This window comes from Balaenoptera acutorostrata, chromosome 6 (genome assembly GCF_949987535.1).
Source record: "Balaenoptera acutorostrata chromosome 6, mBalAcu1.1, whole genome shotgun sequence".
Classification (NCBI taxonomy): domain Eukaryota; kingdom Metazoa; phylum Chordata; class Mammalia; order Artiodactyla; family Balaenopteridae; genus Balaenoptera; species Balaenoptera acutorostrata.
The window spans coordinates 118,346,916-118,374,472 of NC_080069.1; the positions used below are offsets into that span (position 1 = coordinate 118,346,916).

At 54.5% G+C, this 27,557-nt stretch overlaps 3 protein-coding genes across 10 annotated transcripts; 2 read left to right on the forward strand and 1 right to left on the reverse strand.

Annotated features, from left to right (window-relative positions):
- Window positions 1–418: 418 nt before the first annotated feature.
- On the forward strand, window positions 419–8,294 carry SET (SET nuclear proto-oncogene). Of its 2 annotated transcripts, XM_057548876.1 has the most exons (9): window positions 419–866; window positions 2,419–2,476; window positions 3,142–3,284; window positions 3,623–3,726; window positions 3,824–3,937; window positions 4,781–4,951; window positions 5,055–5,201; window positions 5,909–5,962; window positions 6,482–8,294. In XM_057548876.1, the coding sequence occupies exons 1-8, from the start codon at window positions 794–796 to the stop codon at window positions 5,930–5,932; spliced, it is 834 nt and encodes a 277-aa protein (XP_057404859.1). In that variant the 5' UTR covers window positions 419–793; the 3' UTR covers window positions 5,933–5,962; window positions 6,482–8,294. The 2 variants fall into 2 exon arrangements, with proteins under 2 accessions (XP_057404859.1, XP_057404858.1); XM_057548875.1 differs by lacking the exon at window positions 5,909–5,962.
- Window positions 8,295–11,706: 3,412 nt separating this feature from the next.
- On the forward strand, window positions 11,707–23,415 carry PKN3 (protein kinase N3). 5 transcript variants are annotated; one of them, XM_028161975.2, is made up of 22 exons: window positions 11,707–12,108; window positions 14,101–14,341; window positions 14,538–14,683; window positions 15,326–15,437; window positions 15,511–15,638; window positions 15,844–16,027; window positions 17,466–17,612; window positions 17,696–17,805; window positions 17,915–18,058; window positions 18,475–18,550; window positions 18,634–18,802; window positions 19,001–19,103; window positions 19,215–19,282; window positions 19,612–19,675; window positions 19,821–19,912; window positions 20,475–20,651; window positions 21,354–21,416; window positions 21,556–21,632; window positions 22,067–22,209; window positions 22,297–22,404; window positions 22,721–22,754; window positions 22,908–22,999. In XM_028161975.2, exons 1-22 carry the CDS (start codon window positions 12,085–12,087, stop codon window positions 22,997–22,999), a joined length of 2,502 nt encoding a protein of 833 aa, XP_028017776.1. In that variant the 5' UTR covers window positions 11,707–12,084. The 5 variants fall into 5 exon arrangements, with proteins under 5 accessions (XP_028017776.1, XP_057404959.1, XP_007194618.1 ...); XM_057548976.1 differs by having other exon boundaries at window positions 11,708–12,108; window positions 22,310–22,404; window positions 22,721–22,801; window positions 22,911–23,415; XM_007194554.2 differs by having other exon boundaries at window positions 11,709–12,108; window positions 22,721–22,801; window positions 22,911–23,415.
- ZDHHC12 (zinc finger DHHC-type palmitoyltransferase 12) lies at window positions 23,407–26,711 on the reverse strand. 3 transcript variants are annotated; one of them, XM_007194558.3, is made up of 5 exons: window positions 26,571–26,694; window positions 24,951–25,115; window positions 24,512–24,589; window positions 24,179–24,345; window positions 23,407–23,987 (listed from the first exon to the last, which is right to left on the reverse strand). In XM_007194558.3, exons 1-5 carry the CDS (start codon window positions 26,577–26,579, stop codon window positions 23,669–23,671), a joined length of 738 nt encoding a protein of 245 aa, XP_007194620.2. In that variant the 5' UTR covers window positions 26,580–26,694; the 3' UTR covers window positions 23,407–23,668. The 3 variants fall into 3 exon arrangements, with proteins under 3 accessions (XP_007194620.2, XP_007194619.2, XP_028017777.2); XM_007194557.3 differs by having other exon boundaries at window positions 23,408–23,987; window positions 24,951–25,087; window positions 26,571–26,711; XM_028161976.2 differs by having other exon boundaries at window positions 23,700–23,987; window positions 24,157–24,345; window positions 24,951–25,087; window positions 26,571–26,711.
- Window positions 26,712–27,557: the final 846 nt, after the last annotated feature.

Below are 27,557 nucleotides of genomic sequence, written 5' to 3' on the forward strand. Positions count from 1 at the left end.
TATATTTCTGGGCTCCAGTGTCCTGAAGCCAGGCTACTACGAGGCCTGCGCTGTCGGGGGGCTGCAGACACCCCTCTCCCCCGCGCCACCCAGCCGACAGGGGAAACCGCTCCGCCACCACGTGACGCACCCGCCTGGGAGCCTGCGCGCAGCCTGGCGAGGCCCCGCCCCTCGGGCCGCCGCGCGCCCGTAGCGCGCAAAAGTCCCGGGTTGGGCTGGAGAAGGGGAAAGCGGGGGAGGGGAGCGCGGCGCGGGGGGCAGTCCCCGTACGTCGCGGCGTTCCTTCCTCCCGCCTCTTCGCCAGGCCCTGTGTCTCCTCGCCGCGGCTCCGCCCCCTGGTCCTGGCGCCCCAGCCAATGGTGAGGCGGCGCGAGCCTCTCTGGCCGAAGGCGGGGCGTGCGCGCGGGGCCTGGCGCGCCTGCGCCCTGCCGCCCGCCCCTCGCCGTGAGGAGGAGGTGGAGGAGGAGGCGGCTCGGGGAGATCGAGCAGCGAGCTGGAGCGCGGAGCGTGAGTGAGGGAGCAGAGCTGCCTGCCCGCCTGCCGCCGCCTCCCCTCCGTAAGCAGGAGCCCGGGCCGGGGCCCGGCACGCAGCCCCAGCCCCTCCCTCGTCGTCAGGCCGCGAGGGCAGCGCGCGCGAGCCAGGGGGAGGGAAAGCGAGCGAGCGAGCGCCGGGAGGAGGCGGCCGGACCGAGCGAGCGCCCGCGCGTGTGGCGTGAGGGGAAGCCGCTGCCCGCCCCCTTCGCCTTCCCTTCTCTCCCCCTCCCCGCTCCCCCCCCGACCGCGGAGCAGCACCATGTCGGCGCCGGCGGCCAAAGTCAGTAAAAAGGAGCTCAACTCCAACCACGACGGGGCCGACGAGACCTCAGGTGAGGAGCAGGCGAGGCGGGGGCCGGCCCGCGCCGCCATCTTCGCCTCCCGCCCGGCCGCAGGCCGCCGGCGGGGCCCGGGGCGCGCGGGGGGCGCGGGGCGCCGGGCGGACGGGCCGGCGCGCGCCTCGGCGCCCTTTTTGTGCGCGCGGGGCCGGGGCCGGGTGGCGCCGCGGCGGCGGACGGCGCTGCGAGGCGGGGGCGCTGCGGCCTGCTCGACGCGGGCGGAGGAGACCCCCCCTTCCTCTCCCCCCTCCCTCGCTCTCCTCCTCCTCCCTCCCTCCCGAGAAGCCTCTCTTTATTGTGCTCCGCCATGATGCCTCGCTCCCATCAGCCGCCGTCGCCGCCACATGGTGCGGCCGGACGCGGCCCCGCGCCCGGGCCTCCGCGCGGCTCCCCCTTCGCGCCCGGCCCGCGGGCGGCGCCCCCGCACTCCCACCCGGAGGCCGGCCCCGGCGCGGCCCTCTGTCTCGAGCTGGGGCGGGGTGGGGGCGCGGGGAAGCACGCGGCCGCGCCGCGGCCCGGGCTGCTCGGAGGATGCTTTGGCTGGCCCCGGGCAGCCCCCACGTGGGGTGGCCACCTCGTCGCGGCAGGGCGCTGAGAATCCTGGCGCGGCGATCGGGGTGTCGGAGGGTCTTTACAATGGCTTGTAGCAAACCTACTGGCCTTTTCCGTAAAGGCTTTCTCGGCAGGGGGGCTGCACCACCCGGGCTGGTTGCCGGAAATGAACCGCGCGATCCGGCCCCTTCACGCCCCTTAGCTTTGTAGGTTTTGCGGTCTTTACCGGACAAAAGGGTACCTTTCCCGTAGCACACCCCTTTTTCCTCCTTTCTGTTCTTTGGCCCTTCGTTTCTGACTGCATGCTTGCTCCCTGTAAGTGTGCTCCAAAGTCGTGTGGGGCCGCCTCTGAGATCAACCCGCCTGAAATTGGGTTGGAGGGGCGAGAAAGGTCGGATTCGAATCCGGGGGTTCACATTCTTAGAAGGTAAAGTCGAGTGTTTACGGTGGTGAGGTAGTTCCCAGGGCCTTCCCTGTCTTTGTAGGCGTGTCTGATGTCTTAAGAGTGATCGATACTGAGCAATATTTTCAACTTCGTGTAAAAAGTGATTCCACCATGGAGATAGGTGGTGTCCTAATTTTTGTTATTGTCATGGGTTAGTTTCCGTATTTTAGTTAATAGCTGGTGCTACTCTATTGCAGGCATATAATGTGATTTTTTTTTTAAGAGAACTTAAGGATTTCTGAATAGCGTTTATTACTTATCTCATTATAGAAGCTTTAATTGGTCTTGTAATGGAACTCGTAAAAGCGTTACAGTCAAACATTTTGAAGAGTCTAACAGCATGGTTTGTGAATAGTCTTTTAATTGAAAAGTAATATGTCAACTATACACATGAACACGTGGAAAGCATGCCTTGTAGTAGGAGGCAAGTTTTTTTTTTAAACAGCTTTATTGATATAACTCACATCACAGACTGTTAACATCAGGAAGGAAAACCAGTTAAATTTATTTTCAAATTAGTATTGAGTCTCATGCACCTTTTTTTTGCAGAAAAAGAACAGCAAGAAGCAATTGAACATATTGATGAAGTACAAAATGAAATAGACAGGTAAAGTTTTTCTCAATTTGCTTTCAGGTTTTCTGACATGCATCTTATGGTTTGGTAATCATTGAAACTATGGCCAAATACATCTGTATCTACTGGCCAAGTGGAGATGATTGTAACTTAGTTGGAAATATCAATATGAGGATTCAGTGTTACTTTTCTGTGAAACATTTTACTGTCACCAAAAAGTTTCTGATTAAAGTACATTGACCTTGTAAAGACAGGGTTTGCTTTCATAGGCTACAAGTTGTCTGAGTTGCATTGTGTGGACTTGTGATAGTTTAGTATTATGGCATCAGTGTTGCTCTGACTTGCCTTATAACTCTGTTACTTGATTCGCAGCTTTTTTTTTTTTCTTCTTCTTGATCTGCCTGAGGGAAACAATTGAAGTTGGCCTGGTAACTGGAGTAGATAGATATACAATGTTACCAAAATGCTGTTTGGGCACTTGAAGAACTGTCAATTATCTAGTGCCTATTGGTAAAGCTGATCAAATTGCCATCTCAATTTTGACTTGGGTCTCTGGCTACAAAAATCTAGGTGATTTGGTTATTATAAATACGTACTTTGCATTGTTCTAAAGCTAACGAGTAAATATTTTGTAATCTCAGAAATTTTTGTATTTGTTAAGTACCGTCCTTGTCAACGTGTCTTTTCATTTGCTTCAGACTTAACGAACAAGCCAGTGAGGAGATTTTGAAAGTAGAACAGAAATATAACAAACTCCGCCAACCATTTTTTCAGAAGAGGTCGGAATTGATCGCCAAAATCCCAAATTTTTGGGTAACAACATTTGTTAACCATCCACAAGGTATGTTGCGGCAAAGCGTTATTAAAGGGTGTGGGATGTCCACTTGTTAAAGAGGGGAGGGACCTTGGTTGAGGACTTGGTCCACCATGTTGATTACATGCAGAGGTTGAAACAGGGAGAGGCTTGCAATTCATGCTTTCTATTTAGAAGAGATCCTATTCTAACTTGGGATTCTGTTTAATTACTTGATAAAAGAAAGTGACAGCTCTGACACTGAGCCATTTGGTTTTCAGTTTATAATGGATTTATGAAACCAAATTTGGGAAATTTTAAAAGGGATTGCTTGAGTTGTTTGTTAATGTTTGTTTAATAATCGTTTGGCCTATTTGCTGATCTAGTGTCTGCATTGCTTGGGGAGGAGGATGAAGAGGCGCTGCATTATTTGACAAGAGTCGAAGTGACAGAATTTGAAGATATTAAATCAGGTTACAGAATAGATTTTGTAAGTATCAGTAACTTGTTTGTCACTATGGAAATTAACTTGAGTATTGGTTAGAAGGGCTGTTTTGTATTGATTTCTAATTCTCTGTTTATTGTAGTATTTTGATGAAAACCCTTACTTTGAAAATAAAGTTCTCTCCAAAGAATTTCATCTGAATGAGAGTGGTGATCCATCTTCAAAGTCCACTGAAATCAAATGGAAATCCGGAAAGGTATTTGAGGGGTTGTTGGGCAGTGATATTTTCTATAGTTTGATCTAGTTGAACCATTTAATTAAATATTTGGTGTTTTTGTGACGTGTTAAATGCAGTTCCTTAAAATATAAAAATGTCTGTTTTGTTAAAGCCAAATACGATAGCTTGTGGTCTTATAAATTGTAGAGCAAGTTTTTGTTGAGATGGACTAAATCATTTTGGTTTCTACATTGGTGACTTACGGTTTCCCAAAACCTATTTCTGTCTGCGTTGGGTCTTCGTTGCTGCGCGCGGGCTTTCTCTAGTTGCGACGAGTGGGGGCTACTCTTCGTTGCGGTGCGTGGGCTTCTCATTGTGGTGGCTTCTCTTGTTGCAGAGCGCGGGCTCAGTAGTTGTGGCGCATGGGCTTAGTTGCTCCGCAGCCTGTGGGATCTTCCCGGCCCAGGGCTCGAACCCGTGTCCCCTGCATTGGCAGGTGGATTCTTAACCACTGCGCCACCAGGGAAGCCCTCTTTGTGTTTAAGTAGTAAATATATTTTAAATTATATTGTGTTAAGATAGTGGTTGTTTTAAGTGGAACTAATTTTATTTAAAATTAAAAAAGAAAGCCAAGTCTAGATGGTAACTTTCAAGAAAAGCTTGACATACAAATTTGATGGCATTCTTTGTAGACCTAAAATTCTTGGGCTTCTTTTTCTCTTTATTAGCTGTACTTTTTGTAACTTTTTTTAGATAAGAATAATAGTGTAGATAATGGAACGTCCATTTTTTGCTCTGCTTTTGGGTTAAAACCTTATTTAAATTATAGGGATTTAAGGTGTAGTGAGCCTATGTCAAAAAAGTTCTTCCATCTTCATTTAGGATTTGACAAAACGTTCAAGTCAAACGCAGAATAAAGCCAGCAGGAAGAGACAGCATGAGGAACCAGAAAGCTTCTTCACCTGGTTTACTGATCATTCTGATGCAGGTGCAGATGAGTTAGGAGAGGTCATCAAAGATGATATTTGGCCAAATCCATTACAGTACTACTTGGTGAGTTGAGAGTGTTCTTTTATTCAAGGTTGCACTTGTTTCATTTGTTTGAAAATGAGTTCTTAAGGTAACTCTTGGTTTTTGTGTGTGTTTTTTCCCCTAGGTTCCGGACATGGATGATGAGGAAGGGGAAGGAGAAGAAGATGATGATGATGATGAAGAGGAAGAAGGATTGGAAGATATTGATGAAGAAGGGGATGAGGATGAAGGTGAAGAAGATGAAGATGATGATGAGGGGGAGGAAGGAGAGGTAAAAAGATTTGGTTAAATCCAAAAAGAAAATCTTCAAAGAATTCACCATGTTACTTTGAAGATTATTTATATTGTATAGTGGAACTGACTCAACAAATTGTGGGAAGACTTGTAGAAAAGATAGGCTGTTTCGTCCAAGGTTGAAGAAAATTTTGATAAGCTCATTGTATTAATGATGCAATTAGTTCTGCTTTTGTGGTTAGCTCTTATAACTGTTCAATTATGTCATTCCCTAGCCAGTACTTAATGAAAGTGCTGTGGACAGTGCAGCTGCTCAAATTCTGAGAAATCTCCCAAGTAACAAAAATACGCATGTTTTGGACAAACTATAAAATTCTTACGATCATATTGGGATAGAGTGGGTTTTGGTTTGTATTACTTGGTCTGAAAGATGTCTGATTTGGTTACTTCTGAAAAGTTAATTTGTCTGAAACATCACTGGGTCTTACAGTCAAGAATCAGATTGGGATACAGATTGGGGAACTCCCTGGTGGTCCAGTGGTTAGGACCCGGGCGCTTTCCCTGCTGGGTCCCAGGTCCTGTCCTTGGTCGGGGAACTAAAATCCCGTAAGCTGTGTGGCCCGGGGTAAAAAAAAAAAAAAAAAAAAGGAATTGATGAAGACTGATGTATAGTTCGACCTTTGTATCTGTGGGTTCCCATTTTTCAGATTCAACCAACAGCAGATTTTTTTCTTTTAATTCCAGGAAGTTCCAAAAAGCAGAATTTGAATTTTCCAAGTGCTGGCAACTATTTACATTGTATTCACAACTATTTACATTGTATTGGTTATTATAAGTAATCTGAGACAATTTTAAAAGTATGTGGGAGGAAGTGGGTAGGTTGCATGCAAGTACTGTGCTATTTTATTTAAGGGACTTGAGCATCCTGAGGATTTTTTTTAATTTTTAAAAATTTATATATCTTTATCTGTTTATTGGCCATGCTGAGCGGCATGCGGGATCTTAGTTCCCCCACCGGGGATCAAACCTGTACTCCCTACAGTGGGCATGGAGTCTTAACCACTGGACTGCCAAGGAAGTTCCTCCCCCTCACCCCCCCGAGGATTTTTGTATGTGGAGGGGCTTCTGAACCATCCCTCGCACATACCAAGGGACCACGGTGGAGATTCATAAAATTAATTTCCCTTGGCATGTCATGTTCTGTGGAGTCCGTCATGGTCCGTATGAATATTGGGGACTGACCTTAGAATTATGACTACTGGGGACTGACCTTAGAATTAACCCTAAAGATTAACTGCCTGCTTTTTTTTCTTACAGGAAGATGAAGGAGAAGATGACTAATGGAACACTGATGGATTCCTACCTTCCTTTTTTAATTTTCTCCAGTCCCTGGGAGCAAGTTGCAGTCTTTTTTTTTTTTTTTCTCCTTCTCCTCTTGTGCTCAGTTGCCCTGTTTTTGAGGTCTCTTTTCTCCTTTATACCATGGCTCACAACTTATTTTGGAGGGAAATACCTTGAGCAGAATTCAGTGGGAAAAGAATCTCTACCCCTTTCTGTTCCAGATTCATTTTTATCCCTTCCTGTCTCAACAAAAACTTTATGGAATCAACACCACCATGCTCTGTGGGAAAAAAGAAAAACCTTCTGCTCCCTTAGCTCTGCTGGAAGCTGGAGGGTGCTAGGCCCCTGTGTAGTAGTGCATAGAATTCTAGCTTTTTTCCTCCTTTCTCTGTATATTGGGCTCAGAGATTACACTGTGTCTCTATGTGAATATGGACAGTTAGCATTTACCAACATGTATCTGTCTACTTTCTCTTGTTTAAAAAAAGAAAAAAAAACTTAAAAAAATGGGGTTATAGAAGGTCAGCAAAGGGTGGGTTTGAGATGTTTGGGTGGGTTAAGTGGGCATTTTGACAACATGGCTTCTCCTTTGGCATGTTTAATTGTGATGTTTAACGGACATCCTTGCAGTTTAAGATGACACTTTTAAAATAAAATTCTCTCCTAATGATGACTTGAGCCCTGCCACTCGATGGGAGAATCAGCAGAACCTGTAGGATCTTATTTGCAATTGACATTCTCTATTGTAATTTTGTTCCTGTTTATTTTTAAATTTTTCTTTTTGTTTCACTGGAAAGGAAAGATGATGCTCAGTTTTAAACGTTAAAAGTGTACAAGTTGCTTTGTTACAATAAAACTAAATGTGTACACAAAGGATTTGATGCTTTTCTCTCAGAACAGATATACTTAATATGACTTTCCTAAGTTTGACTTGTATAATGTTACTGTCAAACTTTGTCACCTTAACTTCGTATTTTTTGATATGCACTTTGCAGGATGACCTCAGGGCTATGTTGATTGAGTAAAGGGATTTGAATCAATGTATTAATGTCTCCATAGCTGGGAACCCATCATGGGTACAGTTTGACATCAGTTTCTGAAATTTTTCACATCATTTGGGATATCAGATTGCTGAAAACTCAGTTCTGAATATGTTGTACCCTTGATTTGTATCTCAAATTGGCATTTCAAAATATGGGCTTTTATTTACCTGGATATAATAGTGCCTGCCACCACCATCAGACAGACCTGGTGCTCTACTGCCGAGTTAATACACAGGGCGATTGTTGGCATGTCTTCACTGGCACTGTAAAATGTGGCCGAAAAGACAGGCTTTCAGAGTAAGAAGTCCGTATTGGTGGTAAGAAACTCAGGTTAGGAGTACTTTTGTCTCAAAGTACCAGCTCTTTTAGCATATAGCTCTCAAATGAGACCTGTCTGTGTAATCTGGGGGAGATGATGGACTCTGCTCTGTCTGCTAAATGCCATTGTGCATAAATCACATTTTGAGAAGCTACCTAATGCATAAGCTTTTTAATGCTGTAAAATATAGTAGCTAAAATTAAATGCCACTTAGCTTTTTCAGAGATGAATTAATGGACCGCCTGGTCAAATTCAAAGCTTTTTGATGTATAAAAACTTTATAAATGGAACTATTCCATCAGTAGGCAAAGTGTAACGAAAACCTGTCTAGATGGATAGTATGTAATTTCTGCACAGGTCTCTGTAGCAAATACATCACTGTATACTGGTCAGGAATCTTGCTCCAATAAAGGAACATAAAGATTTTTTTGGCTGGGGTCATTCTCCTTGTTTTACAGAGAAATGTTACTACTTGCTTTTGGATTTAGATGATAAGCTAGTTTTTTTTTTGCTTTGTTTTTGTTTTTTGGTCTTGTTATTTCCGTTCGTAGTGACTGGGAAATGGGGAGAGCTGCGCTTCAGATCATAGGTACATCTACGTGGAAAGGTATGTTTGGAAGTCATGGACAAGTTACTGTTAACTTGGAATGTAGTAGATTCGTGAGGGGATTCTGTATTTTGATTTTGAAGTCTCAGCATTTAAGGGACTTTTCACTACAGAAAAAAAAGTCACTTGAAGTAATACTCATGAAGTAAACCTGTGATTTTTGTTTCACACAGTGACAGCTTATCAAAACTGGTTTTTAATGTGCTGGTGAGGTCATGGCACTGTTAGGTTATTTAATCAAACTACAATGTTTATTTTGGGGAATGTGGTCAAAAAATAGGAGCCCCTAAAAGTAATTTCTTCCCAATTATTGAGACAACCCTTTAGCTTCCACTGTGCCCATAAGTCTGAAGGAGTGCTAGGCTGTGAGAAGGCACAAGGGGCAAACAGTGTACTGGAAGATGGCTACAAAGTAGTGTGCTTTGTTTCCAACTGCAAGAGTTCTTGGGCTGGCCCTTAGGCAAGTATGTTTTGGGAAGTGCCAGGTGAATGGCTCAAAGCGCCTTTGGTACAAGGACATCTAAAAAGAAAAGAGTAAATAGTGGCTGTTTAGGTCGTTTCTCTTGGGACATCCTCTTCCAAAGGTATGCCATACTCTGCTTACAAGGGGAACTTAACTGCATGAATTGGGGCAGAGAGGACAGTAGCTTGTAATGTGTCTTTACATTTAATTTCAAAACTTTTACGGAATGCTCTGCAATCGAGGTTGTCTCTCCAGTGATGTACTGATGTTTTAAGACTTTAGTCTGTGCTCTCTGACCTCCATGACAGGCCCTTATATTTCAACCAATGCTGGCTCTAAAATGTAGAGTTTAAATGACAGTGGAGTACCTGAATGTCTTGTTGGGCTGACAGATTTGCTTGACATCTGGCCTGCTTCACCTGTGTTAGCTGTTTGGGTGCTGAAAAGTAGCAGCCTTTTACTTGATGGATTCTTGGGAGTTTGGGGGCTTCAGAGGACTGTATAATTGTGTTTGTGTATTAATTTGGTAATCTTTATCATTACTGCTTTATAACACAACTGGTTTCATGGTTTCACTTGGTCCCATAAATACAAATTTGTTTTTTCTGCCTTTTTTGTTATATTTTGCTATAAACCCTTTCTGGCTATTGTTAAGAATGGGATTCTGTTGCAAAAAATGAAGACTTTCAGGATTTCATTTAATGAAGACTTACAAGTTTTATTTTTAATGGGTCTGAGGGGAAAGGGACTGCAGTTTTGGGATGAGAACAAGAACAGGGAGGACTTTTAAAGTGGAGGGTGTGTTACAACTTGATTAGTTAGTGACATCACATACTCAGATACTACCCAAGGGAGGCAAATCTAAATGTAGATGGATTGATGTCTGCAGTACCAAGAAGGAAAAAAAGTACAGAAAGGGGTAAATGTTTCTTTATGTAGCCTGCTGGGACAGTTCCTTTCAGGTTGATGTTGCACAACTTTAATAGCTCGTTAGCCAGAGTTCGTTTGGGCTGTTCACTCCCCACTGGGTGTTAAATGTGAACTTCAGTTTTCCTAAGAATTAGAATTTTATGAAGCACCATCACCATCAGACATGTAAGATGCAGCTATCTTGTCAGACTCATCCATCAGCCCAGGGCTATAGGTTTGTCCAGCCTGGGATTCATTAGGAAAGGTGGATGTATTCTATTTCTGAACCCCTTTCCCTTAGTGGCCACTGAGACAGTGAAACACTTCACAGCAAACTTAAAAATCATTGTTCTTCCACATAATTCAGCTTTCTGGCTGGAGGAGTGGATAAATGAGCCTCAAGATGGGAACTAGATACCCTCCTGAAAGGCAGAGCTTTGCTCGTTTGATGTTTTTTTTCTGAAACCCATGACCTACAGTCAGAAGCTGGTAGTCTTTTTACATCTCAATTATTTGTTAACATTAACATTCAGCTAAGGGCACCTCGATAACCCCCACTTAAAGGAGCCTACCATGTGCCTGGCTAGCTTGCTTACTCGCTGTTAAATGTCTAACCTTCAATAATTCTGATTTGTATACATGTAAAAGTGTCACACTTGGCTCTGATTATGAAGTCGGCATGTCCCCCAGTGAACCAAGTCTCCTTTGCATATGTTCACGTCACTTGGTTGATTTCCCATTGCAGGACAATCCCAGGATTGCCCATGTTTTGCCGATTTCACTTTCCAGTCCACTGTGAAGGAGGTGATAGAGCAAAGTGGAACTGACATGGTTTCCTCCTATAAAAGCACTGGAGGCGGGCTTCCCTGGTGGCGCAGTGGTTGAGAATCTGCCTGCTAATGCAGGAGACACGGGTTCGAGCCCTGGTCTGGGAAGATCCCACATGCCACGGAGCAGCTGGGCCCGTGAGCCACAGCTGCTGAGCCTGCGCGTCTGGAGCCTGTGCCCCGCAACGGGAGGGGCCGCGATAGTGAAAGGCCCGCGCACCGCGATGAAGAGCGATGAAGAGCGGTCCCCGCACCGCGATGAAGAGTGGCCCCCACTTGCCGCAACTAGAGAAAGCCCTCGCACGAACCGAAGACCCAGCACAGCCAAAAATAAATAAATAAATAAATAAAAAATAAATAAAATTAAAAAAAAAAAAAGCACTGGAGGGCACCTCTTCCAAGTCAGCAAATAAGCCACCTTCAGTATTTGAGCCTTACTCACTTCCGGCCCCTTGGACGAGGCTCTTTCCAGTAAAGTCCTGGCACAAAGTGCTGGTGAGCACAGGATAACAGGAATTGCCTAAACAACCCTAGACTAGGCAGTAAAGAACCAGGGTCCCCTACGTACCTAAGCCATTGCAAGAACCGCCTAGCGCAGGCTAGTTTCCTGAAATGGTGGCTTTTTCTCAAGGTTTAAATGTGTATTCTGTTTAGATGAGCCCTTTAGGGCAAAGGCTGAGCAGCTCTGGCTGAACCAGAAAGCTCCAGTTTAGTCAAGTGATGGGGCGGGGGTCCTGAGGGATTTTGGATTCGTTTGTAATTTGGTGTAATTTGGGTAAGGCTTTATTGTTTTCCCACGCATACATTCTTACAGTGATTACAGACAGGGCCGAGGCTCCTTGGGGGGCGACAGGTATGGGATTAGCCCATTTTACACCAATGACATGGGAGAGGAAGAGAGACTCCGGGCGGGAGCCAGGTCGCGGCGGGGTTCCGAGGAAGAGGCTGACCCGGCCCAGAGAGGACAGGCCACACAGGCATTGCCCCGCGGCCGGCAGGCGGCGCTGTCCCCACCCGGGCCCGCCCCTCTGGGCGCGCGACCGGACAACGAGAACTCCGGCCCGGGAAATGTCCTTTTCTGCCCTTGTATCGCGGGGCGGGGGTCAGTGTCTCAAGGAGCAGGAACCGCGGCCTCAGATGAGGGGCACTGGGCTCCAAATCCCTCGGAACATCGGATCCGGGGGAGGCTCCGGGGCCTCTGGGTCAGGAGCCAGGCTCGATCCCGCGCGGCCGAGAGGCGGCGCTGATCCCAGGTCCCGCGAGGGCCAGCGGACCTCGGGAGGGGGCGCCCGATCCCGCGACTCCGGCGCCGCTTCCCGGGAAGTTTCAAGTTTGAAAGCCCTGGCGGAGGGGCCGGGGCTTCCGGAACCGGAGTGGTCGAGAGGAGGGGCCGAGCTGCCCGAGCGGCGCCATGGAAGAGGGGGCGCCGCAGCAGGTGAACGGCGCCCGGAGGGGACGGGCCGCGGGCGCGGGCTGGGGGGTGGGGGGAGCCTCATTCACCGCCCCGGGCTCCGGCCGCATCCCCAGCCCCTCCCCGTGTCCCTTCCCAGCCCTTGCCCTGCGCCCCCCTACACCTTCGCAGGGCAGACCTGAGCAGTGGGGGTAAGTCGTTCCTGCCTCCTGGAGACGTCCCCAAATCACCTCCAAGTGAATCAGAGCCTCCAGTCAGGCCTGCCCATGAGCACATCTGAGTCCGCAGTCAGGGCCACCAGGGTGGGCCCCAAAGTTTCCTAAAATCTGTTCTTCCAGGTAGCACTCTAAGGCCGATGTGCATCCGCTGCGAAAGCAAAGGGGGGCCGTGCAGGCACCTAGGGACGGGTTCTGGGAGGGGAGAAGAACCCTCCTCCGCCTGGAGGGTGCCACTCCCTCGCGGTCGTGGGGTCCTTCCCAGAGCACACAGGCAGGCGGGGAGTGGGGACCCCAGAGGGAGGGGCCTACCCAGTTCTCGGGGGAACCCTCGGGTACACAGGGTTCCAGACCAAATGGCGAGGGGGCGGGGTTCCTGCCGGAGCTGGCAATAGGTTCGCATGGGACCGAGGCTGTGTGTCTTTTTGGGGGGTGGGGAGAGGTGGGGTACTAGCCCAGAACAAATGGGGGTGGGGACGTTTGTGTACAAGATAGCGCCCCAGCCGCGGCGCAGAAAGGGAGAGGTGTGTGCGCACTTGGCAGGATTCCAGCCCGGAGCAGGCAGGACCATGGGCTCTGGTCAAGGGTGAAGTGTTCTCCACAAGACTCCTAGAGTGCCCCCACCCCTTGGGCAACTTTCAGGGCTGCGTCTGTCCCCTCCCTCCCCCTTCCTCCGGAGGTCCCTCTGCCTGTTCCAGCCGTGGCTTGTACACATTTTCCGATTTCCTGTTAACCTCCGCCCAGCAGCGGCAGCTGGGTGACTCAGGACCCCGGTGCCGGGCCCCCAGCTCCGTGGGATCTTTGTTTGCTCAGGCCTTTGGCGCTGGCCCTCTGGCCTAGGGCCCTCAAAGGATTTCCTGAGCCCCGCCCCTGCCCTCTGACAGACGGGCCAGAGGGCCAGCGGAGGCCTGGGGTGGGGGTCCCCGAGGCTCCACTGGGCTCAGGAGATGGAGAGCCGAGAGGTAAGGTGAGGGCTCTGAGGCAGTCCTGGGTTGGGGGCGTCATGGGTTACCCTGGGCTGAGGTCAGCATCGGCACCGGTTGGTTTGAAATGGCCTCTGGGAAAGAGTTTTTCCTCATTCTTGCTCCCACTTGGGGTGAAGCAGTGAGAGAGCCTTCTAATTCCTCCCAGGAGCTGAGCTGGGAGTGGGCCCTCGGAGACCTCCTCAACCCCTCTGTGCCTCTGCTTTGCCAGCTGGGGTGTCGGAAGGTCAGGGGAACAGCCCTAGCTTCTCCTCAGGCCACAGGCTGCCCTGTCTGCATGACATTGGGGGGGCCCTTCTCAGTGCCGAGCCTCTTTTCTGGTCCCCAGACCTTAGCCTGGATCCCAGACTGAGAGCAGCCTGATGTAAGCATGACCGGCAGGGAGAGGCTGGGGCCCAAGAGATAATGGTGCATCTCCTTCCCTGTGTTGTGGCCTTGGGCAAATTACTTAACCTCTCTGTGTCTCAGTTTCCTCATCTATAAAATGGGGATAATAACTAAACCTACCTCATGGGGTTGCTGTCAGGATCAACAAGTGAATGTCTGCACAGCTCTTAGGACAGAACACCATGTAAACACTGACAATTTTTTCCCCCTTACTTTTCTCTCTGATGGCAGAGGACAGGAGCACGGGCTGGATAAATAGCCTTGGGGTTTCCATCTGGCTTAGGGATACTAGCTCTAAGCTCATAAATGCTTCCCAAACCGTGTGTGTCAGTCCTGGGTGCTGACCACGCCTGCCTCCCTCCCCCTCCGCCTGTGATGAGCTGAGGCCGTGGAGGTGGGGACTGAGGGGACTAATGCCTCTGCCTTTCCAGCCTGGGGCGGGCCAGTGGCCCCCAGGGGATGAGAAAGAGGCGATCCGCCGGGCCATCCAGAAGGAGCTGAAAATCAAGGAGGGTGTGGAGAACCTGCGGCGGGTAGCCACCGACCGCCGCCACCTGGGCCACGTGCAGCAGCTGCTGCGGTCCTCCAACCGCCGCCTGGAGCAGCTGCACGGGGAGCTGCGGGAGCTGCATGCCCGCATCCTGCTGCCCGGCCCCGGGCCTGGCCCGGCTGGTGAGTGAGGAGTCTGAGCAGGCCCCTCGGGACAGCAGGCGGCAGGCTGACCCAGCTCCTTGGCCTTGGCCCTGACCTCTCTCAGAGCCTCCTCATGTAGCCCCTGCCCGTGAGGGGCGGGGAGGAGAGAGCTAGGCCATGGGGGACTCTCGGCTCTGGGGGAGGGGTTCATGAGCCCCACACTCTTTGCACACAGAACCTGCGGCCTCAGGACCTTGGCCGCTGGCAGAGCAGCCAAGGGCCCGACACCTGGAGGCTCTACAGAGGCAGCTGCAGGTAGAGCTGAAGGTCAAGCAGGGAGCCGAGAATATGACCCACACGTATGCCAGTGGCACTCCCAAGGTAAGGCCCCTGGGATCTGAGGGGAAGAGGTTTGGCTCTCAGATTATTAGAGAAGGTGGTGATCCAGACCCTGTTCTCTTTTTTTTGAATTTTTGAATTTTTTTTTATACAGCAGTTTCTTATTTGTTATCTATCTTATACATATTAGTGTGTATATGTCAATCCCAATCTCCCAATTCATCCAACCACCAGCCCCTATTCTGATAGGGAAATGCAACCCAGCCATTGACCCTGGAAAGGAGACAGTCTCACCCTTAGTCTGACAGGGGAGGCAGAACCCTAAATCTCAGCTTGGTGGGAAAGGCATGGCTCGAACCCCTCGTCTAACAGAGAAGGCAAAACACCAGTCTAATGGGGAATCTCAGCCCAACTCCCAACCTGTCCCAATTCCCAGCATGATGTGGAGGCTCACCCTGATCTAATAAGGGAGGCTTGACCTTAGCCCTCCCTTGTCTAGTCTGATGGGGGAGGTCTGCTCCAGACCTAGTCTAAAAAGGGAGGCTTGGCTCTAGTATCTGGCCTACCGAGACAGGCTTAGCTTCAATCCTAGACTGATGGGGGAGGCTTGCTCCAGTCCCTGGTCTGACCAGGGAGGCTCTGGCCTAGTCCTGGCCTGAGGGGGCATATGTCACAACCCCCTAGGAGAGGAAGCTTCTGGCAGCCGCCCAGCAGATGCTACAGGACAGCCAGCTGAAGGTGGCCCTGCTACGAATGAAGATCAGCAGCCTGGAGGCCAGCGGGTCCCCTGAGCCAGGTGAGGCCTTGAGAAGTGGGGATGGGCAGAGCGGAGCAGGGCGTGGGCCTGAGGGCTGACCCCCTCCTCCCAGGACCGGAGCTGCTGGTGGAGGAGCTGCGGCACCGGCTACGCATCGAGGCTGCCGTGGCCGAGGGCGCCAAGAACGTGGTGAAGCTGCTTGGTAGCCGGCGAACGCAGGACCGCAAGGTGCTAGCCGAGGTCAGATCATGGTCCCCTCCCATTGCTGCGCCTCTCTGAGTGGTACCACCCCCTGCAGTGGCGGGAGACGCCGCTGGACTGGTTGTGAGGGGTGGCAATGAGGAAACAGGAGGCACATTCTTGTCTAGACCTCATCCAGGGTGTCTCCAGGTGGCCTGAGCCACTGCCCCCGCCGTTACCCCATGGCCCTGTATCCCTTCTGCAGGCTCAGGCCCAGCTCCAGGAGTCCTCCCAGAAACTGGACCTCCTGCGGCTGGCCTTGGAGCAGCTGCTGGAGGGACTGCCTCCTGCCCACCCTCTGCGTGGCAGAGTGGCCCGGGAGCTGCGGACTGCTGTGTCTGGGAACGCCCAGCCTTCAGGGACACTCGTGAAGCCCACTGCCATGACAGGTACCCGGGAGTCCCTCCTACTTCAGGGCTCTCCTTCCCTTCCAGGGAGGAGCCTGAAACACAGTGGGGAAGAATCTTGGAGAAGACTTCCAATCCTGGCTTCACCATCCCCTAGCTGTGTGACCTTGTGCAACTGACATCCCCTCTCCAGACCTCAGTTTTTCACTCTGTCAAATGGGGGTGATAACAGCACCTATTTCATAGGGTTGCTGCGAAAATTCAGTGAGTTGTTGCGTGTGAAGTGCTCAGCACCGTGCGGGCACAGAGATTGCTCAGTCGGTGAAGCTATTATTTAAGTGAGGAACCATGAGAGTGCTTAAAGTGCCAGTGTTAGGGAGCTCATAGCCCTGGAGGCCTTGATACCCAGTCCTGGGCAGTTTGGACTGTTGGAAAGTTCTTCCTTATCCCAAGCTGGATCTGCCTCCAAATAATCTACCAGTGTCAACTCTGGAAGCCCTGAGCTTCCCACCTGGGACACGGTGCCAACTAGAGAGCCCAGCCCCTGCCAACACAGAGCTGATGCAGGGTAGACAGGCCACATCTCATTGTGAGCAGAGCTGAGAAGGGGAAGTACAGCGGCTGGATGGGCCCCCTCACCTGGCCCTTAGGGAATCAAGGAATGCTTCCTGGAGGGGGTGGTGTCTGAGCTTGGCCTTGAAGGGCTTATGTGAGTTAGCCAAGTAGACAGGTTGGGGAAGGTGGGGGTAAGGGCTTGTTAAATGGCCTAAAATTCAGGTACTTGGGGCCACCCCACATCCTGTCTTCTGGCTGAATACCCATATTCCTCCAATCATTCTTCCTAAGATGATCTTCCCACCCTGGGCACTGCCTTGGTTTATGAGGTCTCTCAGAGTGTAAACCCCAGGCCCAGACTCCCTAAATGGCACTCTTAGGCCCAGTGTATGTCCTCAAGGGCGGCCAGAGTCCCACTGCTTCCTCTACCCTTTGAGGGACAAATCTCTAATGACCCTAAAATGAATCTGCTTGGTTGGCAAAACACGCTTGTACCCCTTGCAGGAGGTGGGGCTGAGCGCTCCTTTCCGCTGCACAGATGGGGACACAGGCCCAGGGAAGAGGGGGGACAGGTCAGCCCGCCAGGCATCCTGCTCCTCCCCGGGCTCTCATCCCTGCCGTGGCGCTATTCCTAGGCCCTGAGCCCTGAGCAGTGTGTCACCGTGCGCTGTGGTCCCGTGCAACCTGGCTGAGGTCTGAGTCTCACTCCTCTGCCTGTGTGTCCCTGCTTCTCCCAACACGTAGAGAGTGTGCAGGAGGGGAGGACCAGTTGGCCGGCCCCAAGGGTGGCAGGTGGCTGCCGAGGCCTAATCTGGGCAAGGTCTGGGTTTAGCTATACCTCCAGGAGAAGGTAGCATTCCTGGGGTCCCAGGGGCCCATTGGAGGATGGCACCTGATGATGGCCCCCCACCATGCTCCCTGACAGGGACGCTGCAGGTCCACCTCCTGGGCTGTGAGCAGCTGCTGACAGCTGTGCCGGGTCGTTCCCCCGTGGCCGCACTGGCCGGGAGCCCCTCCCAGGGCTGGCTTCGGAGCAGGGCCAAGCAGCAGCGTGGCGGAGGCGAGCTGGCCAGTGAGTAGGGGGCATGGGAAGCTGGGGAACAGCGAAGGACCCCCGCTCCCGGCCTGCCCTGAACCCCGGCTCTGGCCCCACAGGTGAGGTGTTGGCCGTGCTGAAGGTGGACAATCGCATTGTGGGCCAGACGGGCTGGGGGCCTGTGGCCAAGCAGTCCTGGGACCAGACCTTTGTCGTCCCCCTGGAGCGGGTGAGGCTGCCTTGTGTGGACAGGGGTGACCGTGGGCCGTGGGGTGGAAGGCTGGCCAGGTAGTGGCTGGTGCCACGCTCCACCCCGCAACCTGGCCTCCCCACTGCAGGCCCGAGAGCTGGAGATCGGGGTGCGCTGGCGGGACTGGCGGCAGCTGTGCGGCGTGGCCTTCCTGAGGCTGGAGGACTTCCTGGACAATGCCTGTCACCAGCTCTCCCTCAGCCTGGTGCCGCAGGGGCTGCTCTTTGCCCAGGTGCCCACTGGCCCCTGCCCTCTGACCTCACAGGCCCCTGGCTCCGTTAGAGCAAAGAAGGGCCTTTGAGACTGTGCTCCGCACCCGCACGTAGGAGTGGAAATTGAGGCCCAGAGGGAGGAGATCTAGAGGAAGGAAGGATTCCCAGCCCCTCTCTGAGGACTTCATGGGGGCCTAGCGGCCTGCATCCTTGTCCTGACTGCCCTGCTGCGTGTGTGACCCTGGACCGCCTCTCTTCTCTGGGCCTCGGTTTCCCCACTGGTACCAATGAGGATGTTGGATCCATCTCTCTGAGTCCTTCTGGCTCTTGCGTCTGTTGACATGGGCTCAGGCTGGGAGCCTGGAGGCTGAGGAGGTGCCCGTGGCAGGTGGGGTGGGAGGGGACTGGTCTTCAGCCCTGCCCCCTGCCCCCGCAGGTGACCTTCTGTGACCCTGTCATTGAGAGAAGGCCCCGGCTGCAGAGGCAGAAACGCATTTTCTCAAAACGCAGAGGTGTGGAGTGGAGAAGGCTGGCTAGTAGGGGGCAGGGCTGGGACCCTTAGGACACCCCGGGACTGAGCCCCCTTTTGCCCCAGGTCAGGACTTCCTGAGGGCTTCCCAGATGAACCTCAGCATGGCGGCCTGGGGGCGCTTGGTCATGAGCCTGCTGCCCCCCTGCAGCTCCCCAAGCACCATCAGCCCCCCGAAAGGGTGCTCCCAGACCCCAGCCACACCCCGGGGGGCCGCCGCCCCTGCCTCGCCCAGGTGAGGAGGCTCGCCCCAGGCTGCCTGCTTCTCTGTGGAGTCACCTCGCTACACATGCAGACAATGCCTGTCCCCGTTGCTCGCCCTCTGACCCGTCTCTCTGTCTCTCTGTCTCACACGGCTGTGGGTCCACCCCCCACAGCCCCGCCACTATTCCATTCGCCTGTGCCCGGTCGTGTGTCTGCTTCCTCCCCACAGTAATTTCCCGCCCAAGAAGACCCCCTTGCGAGAAGAGATCCAATGCCCACCCAAGCCACCGCGCCTCTACCTGCCCCAGGAGCCGACCCCCGAGGAGATGCCGGTGAGCGGCGGCAGGGCTGGTCATGCTGGGGGCTGTCTGGGTGGGGACGGCAGGGCTGGAGGGAAAAGGGAGAGGAAGCCCCCTCTGCCCTGAGCCCCTCTGCCCTCACAGAGCACCAAACGCCCCCACATGGAGCCCAGGACTCGACTCGAGCCATCTCTGCCAGCCTCAGCCACCAGGTACCCCTGGCAGGCTCACCTTGGCGTTTGAGAGAGACATCTGTCCACTCACTTGGGTGTTTGCATGTCAGGCGTTCTCACATCGCCCCGAGCTCCCTGGCTTGCTCTCAGGTTCTCACTTGTGGAGCCCACGTTAGTGAGCTCCGCCTGCGTGCCAGACCCCAGGAAATGGCAGTCCTAGGAGCCCTAACCCGGCCTCTCCAGCCCCTGCCCCTCCTGCCCCACAGGTGGGGACAGCCCAGGACCAGGCATGGAGGGAGGGTTTGGAGCGGCCCTTGGCGGAGCCCCAGCCCTTGTCCCAGGGGCTTCCTGTACCCTCTCTCTTGCAGGAAACCTCCCCGGCTTCAGGACTTCCGCTGCTTGGCCGTGCTGGGCCGGGGCCACTTCGGGAAGGTAGTGGGCTGAGGGGGTGCAGTGGAGGGGGGTGAGCAGGCCCCGACATGTTAGCTAGGGGGACTCTGGGGTCTGCGGGGCGGTGGGTGGGGGAAGTAGACTCCTGTACTGCCCACCTGGAGCCCAATCTCTCTCTGGTCCCCAGGTTCTACTGGTCCAGTTCAAGGGGACAGGTCAATACTATGCCATCAAAGCGCTGAAGAAGCAGGAGGTGCTGAGCCGGGAAGAGATAGAGAGGTGTGTGCTGAGGCCAGGGGGTTCCCGGCATCCGGGCACGTGGAGGGTACCCAGGATGGCAGGCCTGGGCTGGTGGCCCAGGAAAGCAGCTGAATGCTACTGGGGCTTGTAAGAGGTGACCCTGTGGGGCCAGCCAGGCCTGGGCTCTCTTGTTAGCAACTGCAGTTGTTAACTGTGTGCCATTGGGCAGGTCCCCTCTTCTATGCACCTCAGTTTCCTCATCTGTGAAATGGGAACAGGGTGGTGGTACAGGTTCAAGACCTATGTGAGGGACTTCCCTGGTGGTCCAGTGGTTAAGACTCCGCGCTTCCACTGCAGGGGGTGCTGGTTCCATCCCTGGTCGGGGAACTGAGATCCCGCATGCCACACAGCGTGGCCAAAAAAAAAAAAAAGACCTATGTGAGCTCCTGATACATATGAACCATCACTCTAGTTGCCTGGCACTTTGACAAGAGCCAGTGACCCAGGGGTGTTGTGTGGGTGACAGGACATAGTCAGGGGAGGTTTTCATTCCCTTTTGGGTTCCCTCCTTCCCTCTAAAACCCACGCCCTCCTCCTGCAGCCTGTACTGCGAGAAGCGAATCCTGGAGGCTGTGGGCCGCATGGGGCACCCCTTCCTACTCTCCCTCCTTGCCTGCTTCCACACCTCCAGCCACGCCTGCTTCGTGACTGAGTTCGTGCCCGGTGGCGACCTCATGATGCAGATCCATGAGGACGTCTTCCCTGAGCCCCAGGCCCGGTGGGTTCCCATCTCTCCTGTCTGCCTCTTCCAGCAAGCCTTCCCTGCTTCCCTGTACCTGGCGACGCCTTCATCCTGCTTCCTCCAGGGTGCCCATCAGCAGAAGAGCATGGAGTCAGGGAGGCCTTGGTTCAAATCCTGGTTATCAACCCTCACAGCATTTGTGACCTCAGACCTCAGTTTATATAGCTGTGAATTGGGCTAATGATAACTATTTCATAGGCTTGTTGCATGGATGAACGTAACATTTAGAAATTGCCGAGCACGGGGACTGGTGAGCAGTAAGTGACCGACAGCTGGTGGTGTTATTTCTTGCCCAGCAGAGTGTGGGCTCTGGAGCCTGGATTCACATATCAGCTCGGCCACTAGCTGTGCGACCCTGGGTGGGTCATTTACCAGGAGTCTCAGATCCTCATTTGAAAAGTAGGCATGATGGGTATCCACAGCAGGCTGCTGGGAGGATGCCAGGATAGGCGTGAGGTTACTCGGTGTCATCCCTGGCACAATCTAAGAGCCCAGGAAGGGCAGGCTGTTATCTGGAGGAGCCCCGCCCCTGCTACACATGAGGCTCCTCCCAGTCTCTCGCCCACATCTGACTCTGGCAGGGACATCTGGGGTCCCCAGGCCATGGCCATCCTGGTGCCTCCCTGCCCTGTCCCCCACAGTCCTGGGCCTGAACTCCCCCCTACATCAACCCTCCAGGTTCTATCTGGCCTGTGTGGTCCTGGGCCTGCAATTCTTACATGAGCAGAAGATCATTTACAGGTAACTTGCCCCCGAAATGCTGGGGGAGTGGGCGAGGGGGCAGATGCTACCCTCCTCCTGGGCTGCTCTGGGGTGGGGCCGCTGTTCCTTGGGCCTCAGCGCTTCTTAGCCCCTTTGATCTGCCCCGCCTTGCCCTCAGAGACCTTAAGTTGGATAATCTTCTGCTGGATGCCCAGGGTTTCCTGAAGATCGCAGACTTTGGGCTCTGTAAGGAAGGTGGGTGCCTCCTGTCCAGGATCCCGTGTCTTTCAGCCGTGCTCACTCAGCCCAGGCCAGCAGGGTGGTGGGCAAGTGGCAGCTCCCAGGAAATCTGCCTCTCAGCCCTCATTCCAGGGACTAGCTGGACACATTGGCTCGTCCTTTCAGCCCTAAAAGCTCTGAAAGAGCCCCTTGCCCTTGGCCAGAGGGAGATCCTGGGCTGGGAGAGGGCACTGGGTTCTGCTTTCTGCGTGACCCTGGCACATGAGCTTGGCTGAGACTCAGATTCCTCATCAATCAAGTGGCATAAAAACCGTTTCCACCTCCAAGGGTATGGGGCAGGGCTCGACACAGGTTCAGTACATGGGGTCATAAGGGTGGGTGCTTGAGTCTTACAGAGGTTCTTGTGGATGACACACCATGCTGGCATCAGTGTGGATGTTGGTTTGCAGGGATCGGCTTTGGGGACCGGACGAGCACCTTCTGTGGCACCCCGGAGTTCCTGGCCCCTGAGGTGCTGACCCAGGAGGCCTATACGCGGGCTGTGGACTGGTGGGGGCTGGGCGTGCTGCTCTACGAGATGCTGGTGGGCGAGGTGAGCGCTGGACGGGGTGCTGCTGGGGCCTCCAGGTCAGGTGGGGGTGGGGTGGCCCACATACCCTGCTGAGCCCCATCCCTGCAGTGCCCGTTTCCAGGGGACACCGAGGAGGAGGTGTTTGACTGCATCGTCAATGCGGAAGCCCCATACCCGCGCTTTCTGTCGGTGCAAGGGCTTGAGCTCATTCAGAAGGTAATTGCAGGGACTTCCCCGGTGGTCCAGTGGTTAAGACTCTGCACTTCCACTGCAGGGGGCGCAGGTTCGATCCCTGGTCCTGGAAACTAAAATCCCGCAAGCTGCGTGGTGCGTCCCCCAAAAAACAAAACAAAACAAAACAAACTCTTTAAAAAAAAAAAAAAAAAGTTAATCACCGCAGGGTCCAGGGCTGGGCCGACAGCTGCTCGTGGCTCGGGGATCCCTACCCGAGAGGCTGGAGAGGGGGAGGCGGGCAGTGCCTGGGGCCCAAGCGCCCTGAGCGCCCTGAATGAGCACCTGTCCTCTCCCCCAGCTCCTCCAGAAGTGCCCCGAGAAGCGCCTGGGGGCGGGGGAGCGGGATGCCGAGGAGATCAAGACGCAGCCTTTCTTCAGGGTGAGTGGCCAGGGCCGCAGTGGTCCAGGAGCCTGGCACAGTGGGAGGCATCAAGGGCCCGCGGGGCTGCCGCTCCCCTCGTCTGAGGCACCTCTACCCTTGCCCCCAGACCACCGACTGGCAGGCCCTGCTCGCCCGAGCCGTCCGGCCCCCGTTTGTGCCCACCCTCTGCGGCCCCACAGACCTGCGCTACTTTGAGGGCGAGTTCACGGGGCTGCCGCCTGCTCTGACGCCGCCTGATGCCCGCAGCCCCCTCACCGCCCGCCAACAGGCTGCCTTCCGGGACTTCGACTTTGTGTCTCAGCGATTCCTGGAGCCCTGAGGGCCTCCCGGGCTCTCTACCCCCTGCCCCTCAGACGATTGGAGCCTCTGCTTGCCCGCCTGGGCGCCCTGGTATTGATGAGCCCTTGGGACTCAAGGTGGCGGCCATGGGCTGCTGTTGTGGGCGTTGCTGAGTCACCGGGCAAAGTGCTGCCTCCCCTCCCTTCTCCCGACCACCTCTCCCCTGCCCACTGCAAGACCTGGACCCGAAAGTGTGGTACAGCGAGGAGCAGTTTGGTTTGTTTTTTGAATACTTGACTTGCTTTATGAATTATTAAATTTATAAAACTGTGCATTGGACGCAGCCTGGCTTGGGGGCGGGGAGGGTGGAAGTCTCCGCAGCCCAGGTCCTTTGTGCCCAAGCCCCACCATGGGTCCTCTTCCTCCTCTTCTGCCTTTGAGGCAGGGTTCTGTCCTTCAGCTCCACTCTGAGGCCTGGGAGGAGTGGGCAGGAGTGAGGAGCCCCAGGCCCTCGGAGGGCTGACGACCCCGGGTGCAGCCCCTCTGGTTTTCAGGCACAAGATGGTGGCCCGGCCTCTGGCAACCCTAAACATCCTGGCTACTGCCTTCCTCCTCCTCAGCCCAGAGGGTCTCCCAGGACCCCGAGGGCCATCCACAGAAGAAGTGGGCCAGGTTGCGGGTCAGGCCGCGGTCGAAGGGGTTGCCGGGGCGCTGGCGGAGGTAGGCGATGCGGTGTGAGGCGATGAACTCCCAGGTGGTGGTGTTGCTGGCCACCAGGTAGAGGTGCGAGGCCAAGAGCAGGCTGGCCACTAGGGAGAAGAGCAACAGCAGCAGGAAGGTGGCAAACAGGAGCCCACTGGACCGCAGCCAGAGCCCCCAAGGCCGGAAGAAGCGGAGGCCAGACCTGCAGGGAAGGAGGGCGACAGGGACCCAGAGCTGGCGGGTGTGTGTGTGGCGGCTTTGCCCCAGGGACCCCCGGTGGGCCGGCCATTTGGGAGAGGGTCCGAGGCCCCTGAAGGGGGAGCCTGGCTCTCTCCACACCTGGTGGGTGCCTGCTGCCTGGCCCCCCACACCCAGGGCGCTGGGGGAACCCACCATGCCAGGTACAGGCCCCACAGAAGCACCACCAGCTGCAGCGCCAGGTAGGCCACGAAGAGTGGGTGATTGCGCTCCCCCACGCAGTTCTCCATCCAGGGGCAGTGGTGGTCATATCGGCGGACACAACGACGGCACTCACGGCAGTGACGGGCCCGCAGGGGTTGCTGTGGGCACACAGGGAGTCGGGCCTCAACACCGGCTCCCTTCTGGACCCAACGATGTGGGCGGGAGGTCAGGGCTGGCATCTGGGAGGCCTTCCAGGAGGAGGGATGAGGCCAAGGAGTCTCAATCTTGCCCGACCCCTCCCACGGAGGTCCCTGCATCACCCACCAGCACCATGCAGTATCTGCAGCGCCGAAGGGGGATGGCTTGAGGAACCATGGCTGTCTGCTCTTCCTTGGCCTCCTCCTGAAAATGGGGGGACACAGTATGAGATGGGGTTCCCTTGGGAGGCAGAGGGCACTGGTGGGTAGCTCCCTTGGGGGCCAGCTTAACTCTGAGTGTGCACGTTTGGGGATCCATCCCCTGTGTAATGGAGGTGGTAGAGTGGGGCAGAGTGCCCTGGACTGCAAGGCTGTGTGACCTCTGCCAGTTACTTCCCCTCTCTGGGTCTTGGCAATTTCCTCATTGTAGGATGGGGCTCTAGGTCTGGCAAGACGATTCCCTGGGATTCCCTAGAAAAGCCCTCAGCACAGGGTCTAGCATGAGATTGTTACTGGGGCCTTGAGTTCCCTGTTGGGGGGAGGAGATGTTTGGGACCCCTGGTTACCTGGGGCTGGAGCAAGACATTCACGTATCCCGGGTCCATGAGTGACACAGCCAGGTAAAGCAGCAGGGAGCCCAGTACCAAGAGCAGGAAGGTGAGGGGCAGGAGCAGCTCCCCCTGCTCTTCCCACTGCCGCAGTGCTGGAGAGGCCAGAGGGGGAGAGTGAGGCTGCGGCGATAGAATAGGAGGGTGCAGGTGAGGGGTGCAGCTGGAGGTGGGAAGTGTGTCCCTGGCTGAGGGAAGGCCTGGAGATGGAGTTTGATGAATGGTCAGGTGTGGCCACTGCATAGGGTGCAGGAGGGAGAAGTTCACGTTCAGCGAAAAAAAAAAAAAAGCAGTTCATCTACACTCTCTCTGGAGCGCAATAGGGAACCATGGAAGGTTATAGGGTCAGATATGTTTCTGAAAGCCCTCTTACTGCTGGAGTAAAGATGGATCAGAGGGGAGGCTTATCTGGGACACGGAGAGGAGTGTGTCTGGACGAGGGCACTGGCAGGAAGGGTGGAGAAGAGGGGATGGACAGAGGGGGGTAAGGGGGCTGATGGGGCCACACTTGGCTGGATGTGGGGGAGAGGGAGGAAGGGTCTGGCTGAGGGGTCTGGCTCTGAGATGAGGAGAGGCTGGCCAGGTCCAAGATGCCCAAGAGACAGAGGAGGGCAGGGTCGGCAGGCTGGCTGGCATGCTGCAGAGGGACAACAGGGGAGCCCAGGCCAGGAAGGGTCCAGCCCATGGAGGTGACTGAAGGATTTTGGGAGGCGGGGGGGCTGAAGAGCGAGGGGCAGGAGACAGCCAGACAGCAGAGTGTGGCCAACTCTGGTGCCCCTTGACTGTAAAAGGGAGCGGAGAAGGAAGGGGGGTTGCACTGGGGGGGGTTCTTTCTGATGGGGAGACTGAGCAGGATTTAGGCTAAGGGGCGGAGGCAGTGGAGGAGACTTGAGATCTTGGGAGGAAAGTGAGAACGCCCCCGGTCCAGGGGTTTATGCTGGAGCAAGGAGGGATGATGAGTGGGGGCTGTGATGGTGGTAGTGAGGGAGGGTGAAAACTTGTGCTGGAGGTGGCCACGGAGGTGGTCTGTGGTGGGTAAAGAGGGGGAAGGGTGGAAGGGGGTTGATGGGATGAATGAATGCTACCAGGGCGAGAATCAAGGATGAGGACGTGAGGGACAGGCTGCTCCCCTGTGCCGTGTTCTCTTGCCTGAGGCTGGGGAGCCTGGACTTGGGCAGCTAGTGGCCACAGGGCTGGGCGGGATGCCAGTCCTTCATCTAGTTGATCCTCGGAATCTTGGGAGTCAATTCCTGGGAAGGGTCGGGCGGGTCCCAGGATCAGGGGAGATGGGGGCTCGAGTCGGTCGTCGGATCTGGTGGGCACCAGGTGGGTCCTGGGACAGACAGGGTATCTGGCAGGGATCAGGAAGATTCTGGAATTAATTAGGGATCAACTGGGTATTAGGCAGAAAGCAGGTGGCTCTTGGAATGAGAGATGGGGAGGGGGCCTTAGGAGCTGGAGGAGATAGGGTGAATCCCAGGATCTCTCGGGCTTCGGCAAGGGACTCAGTGAGACCCAAACATCTAGGGAATCACGCGGGATCGGGGGGGGTCCAGGGTCGCGCGGGGTCCGGCTCACCGGTATCATGCAGGAAGAGCACCAGCGTGATCCCCCAGGTCAGCACGGTGTGCCCGGTCCGCACCAGGACCCCAGGCCTGAGGAGCGCCCAGGGCGCCATCGCCTCTGCCCGGGGCCCCACCCGGAAGAAGCGCTCAGAGGGGCGGGCCCTCCGAGGGAGAGGGCCCGCCGCCACCCGGGGATTGGAGGATGCAGGCTGTGGGCGGGGCCTAATTGGGTCAGGGAGGCTGCCTATTGGACGGCAGCTGCGGCCGAGTAGGCCCTCGAGCCCACAGGTGCCTGAAGAGGCTGAGGGCGGGGCCGGCGCGCGCGCAGCTGGTAACTCCCCCAACCCCACCCCCAACCAGCCAGGTAACTTTCGAAAGCCGGGGAGCCGTCGGGAGTCTCGACCCAGCCCCACTGGGGTTCCACCACCAGCCCCAGGGCCACAGCCTCACGCATGCGTACAGCTTCCTGGACGCTTCAAAGATCCAGGTGTTGTGACTTCAGGTTGCAGAATTGTGCGCTGTTCGGAGATGTGATGCCTGAGGCCTCGAGAGGGCAGGACTCGCCCTAGGTTGCTCCATGGTGATACCCTTACTTCCTTCTATTCATTTTCAGATATTGCAGATGGGATGAGAGCAGAGTGGAGGTACGTGGTGCAGATTCTGGTTATGAGGGGCCCAACTTGGGTCATAGTCAGAAATCCCAGCACTGCCTCTTCCTACCTGTATGAGTTTGGGCAAGTTACTGAACAACTGCGAGCTCTGTTTTCTGTCTATGTAATGGAGATGATAATAGTACCCCCCTGCTGAGGTGGTTGGAGGACTGAATAATGGAAATAGAGTGTCTAGCACAGGACTGTCTTGTCTCCCCAGCTCTAAGCCAGCACCTACACCCTTCAGACTTGCCCAACTGAGGGCTTCAGGCCAGGAAAGTCCCAGTGCAACTTTGATTTGTATAGAGGTGACTGGGTATTTTAAAGGGAGAATGAGGGAGTTGAGATGG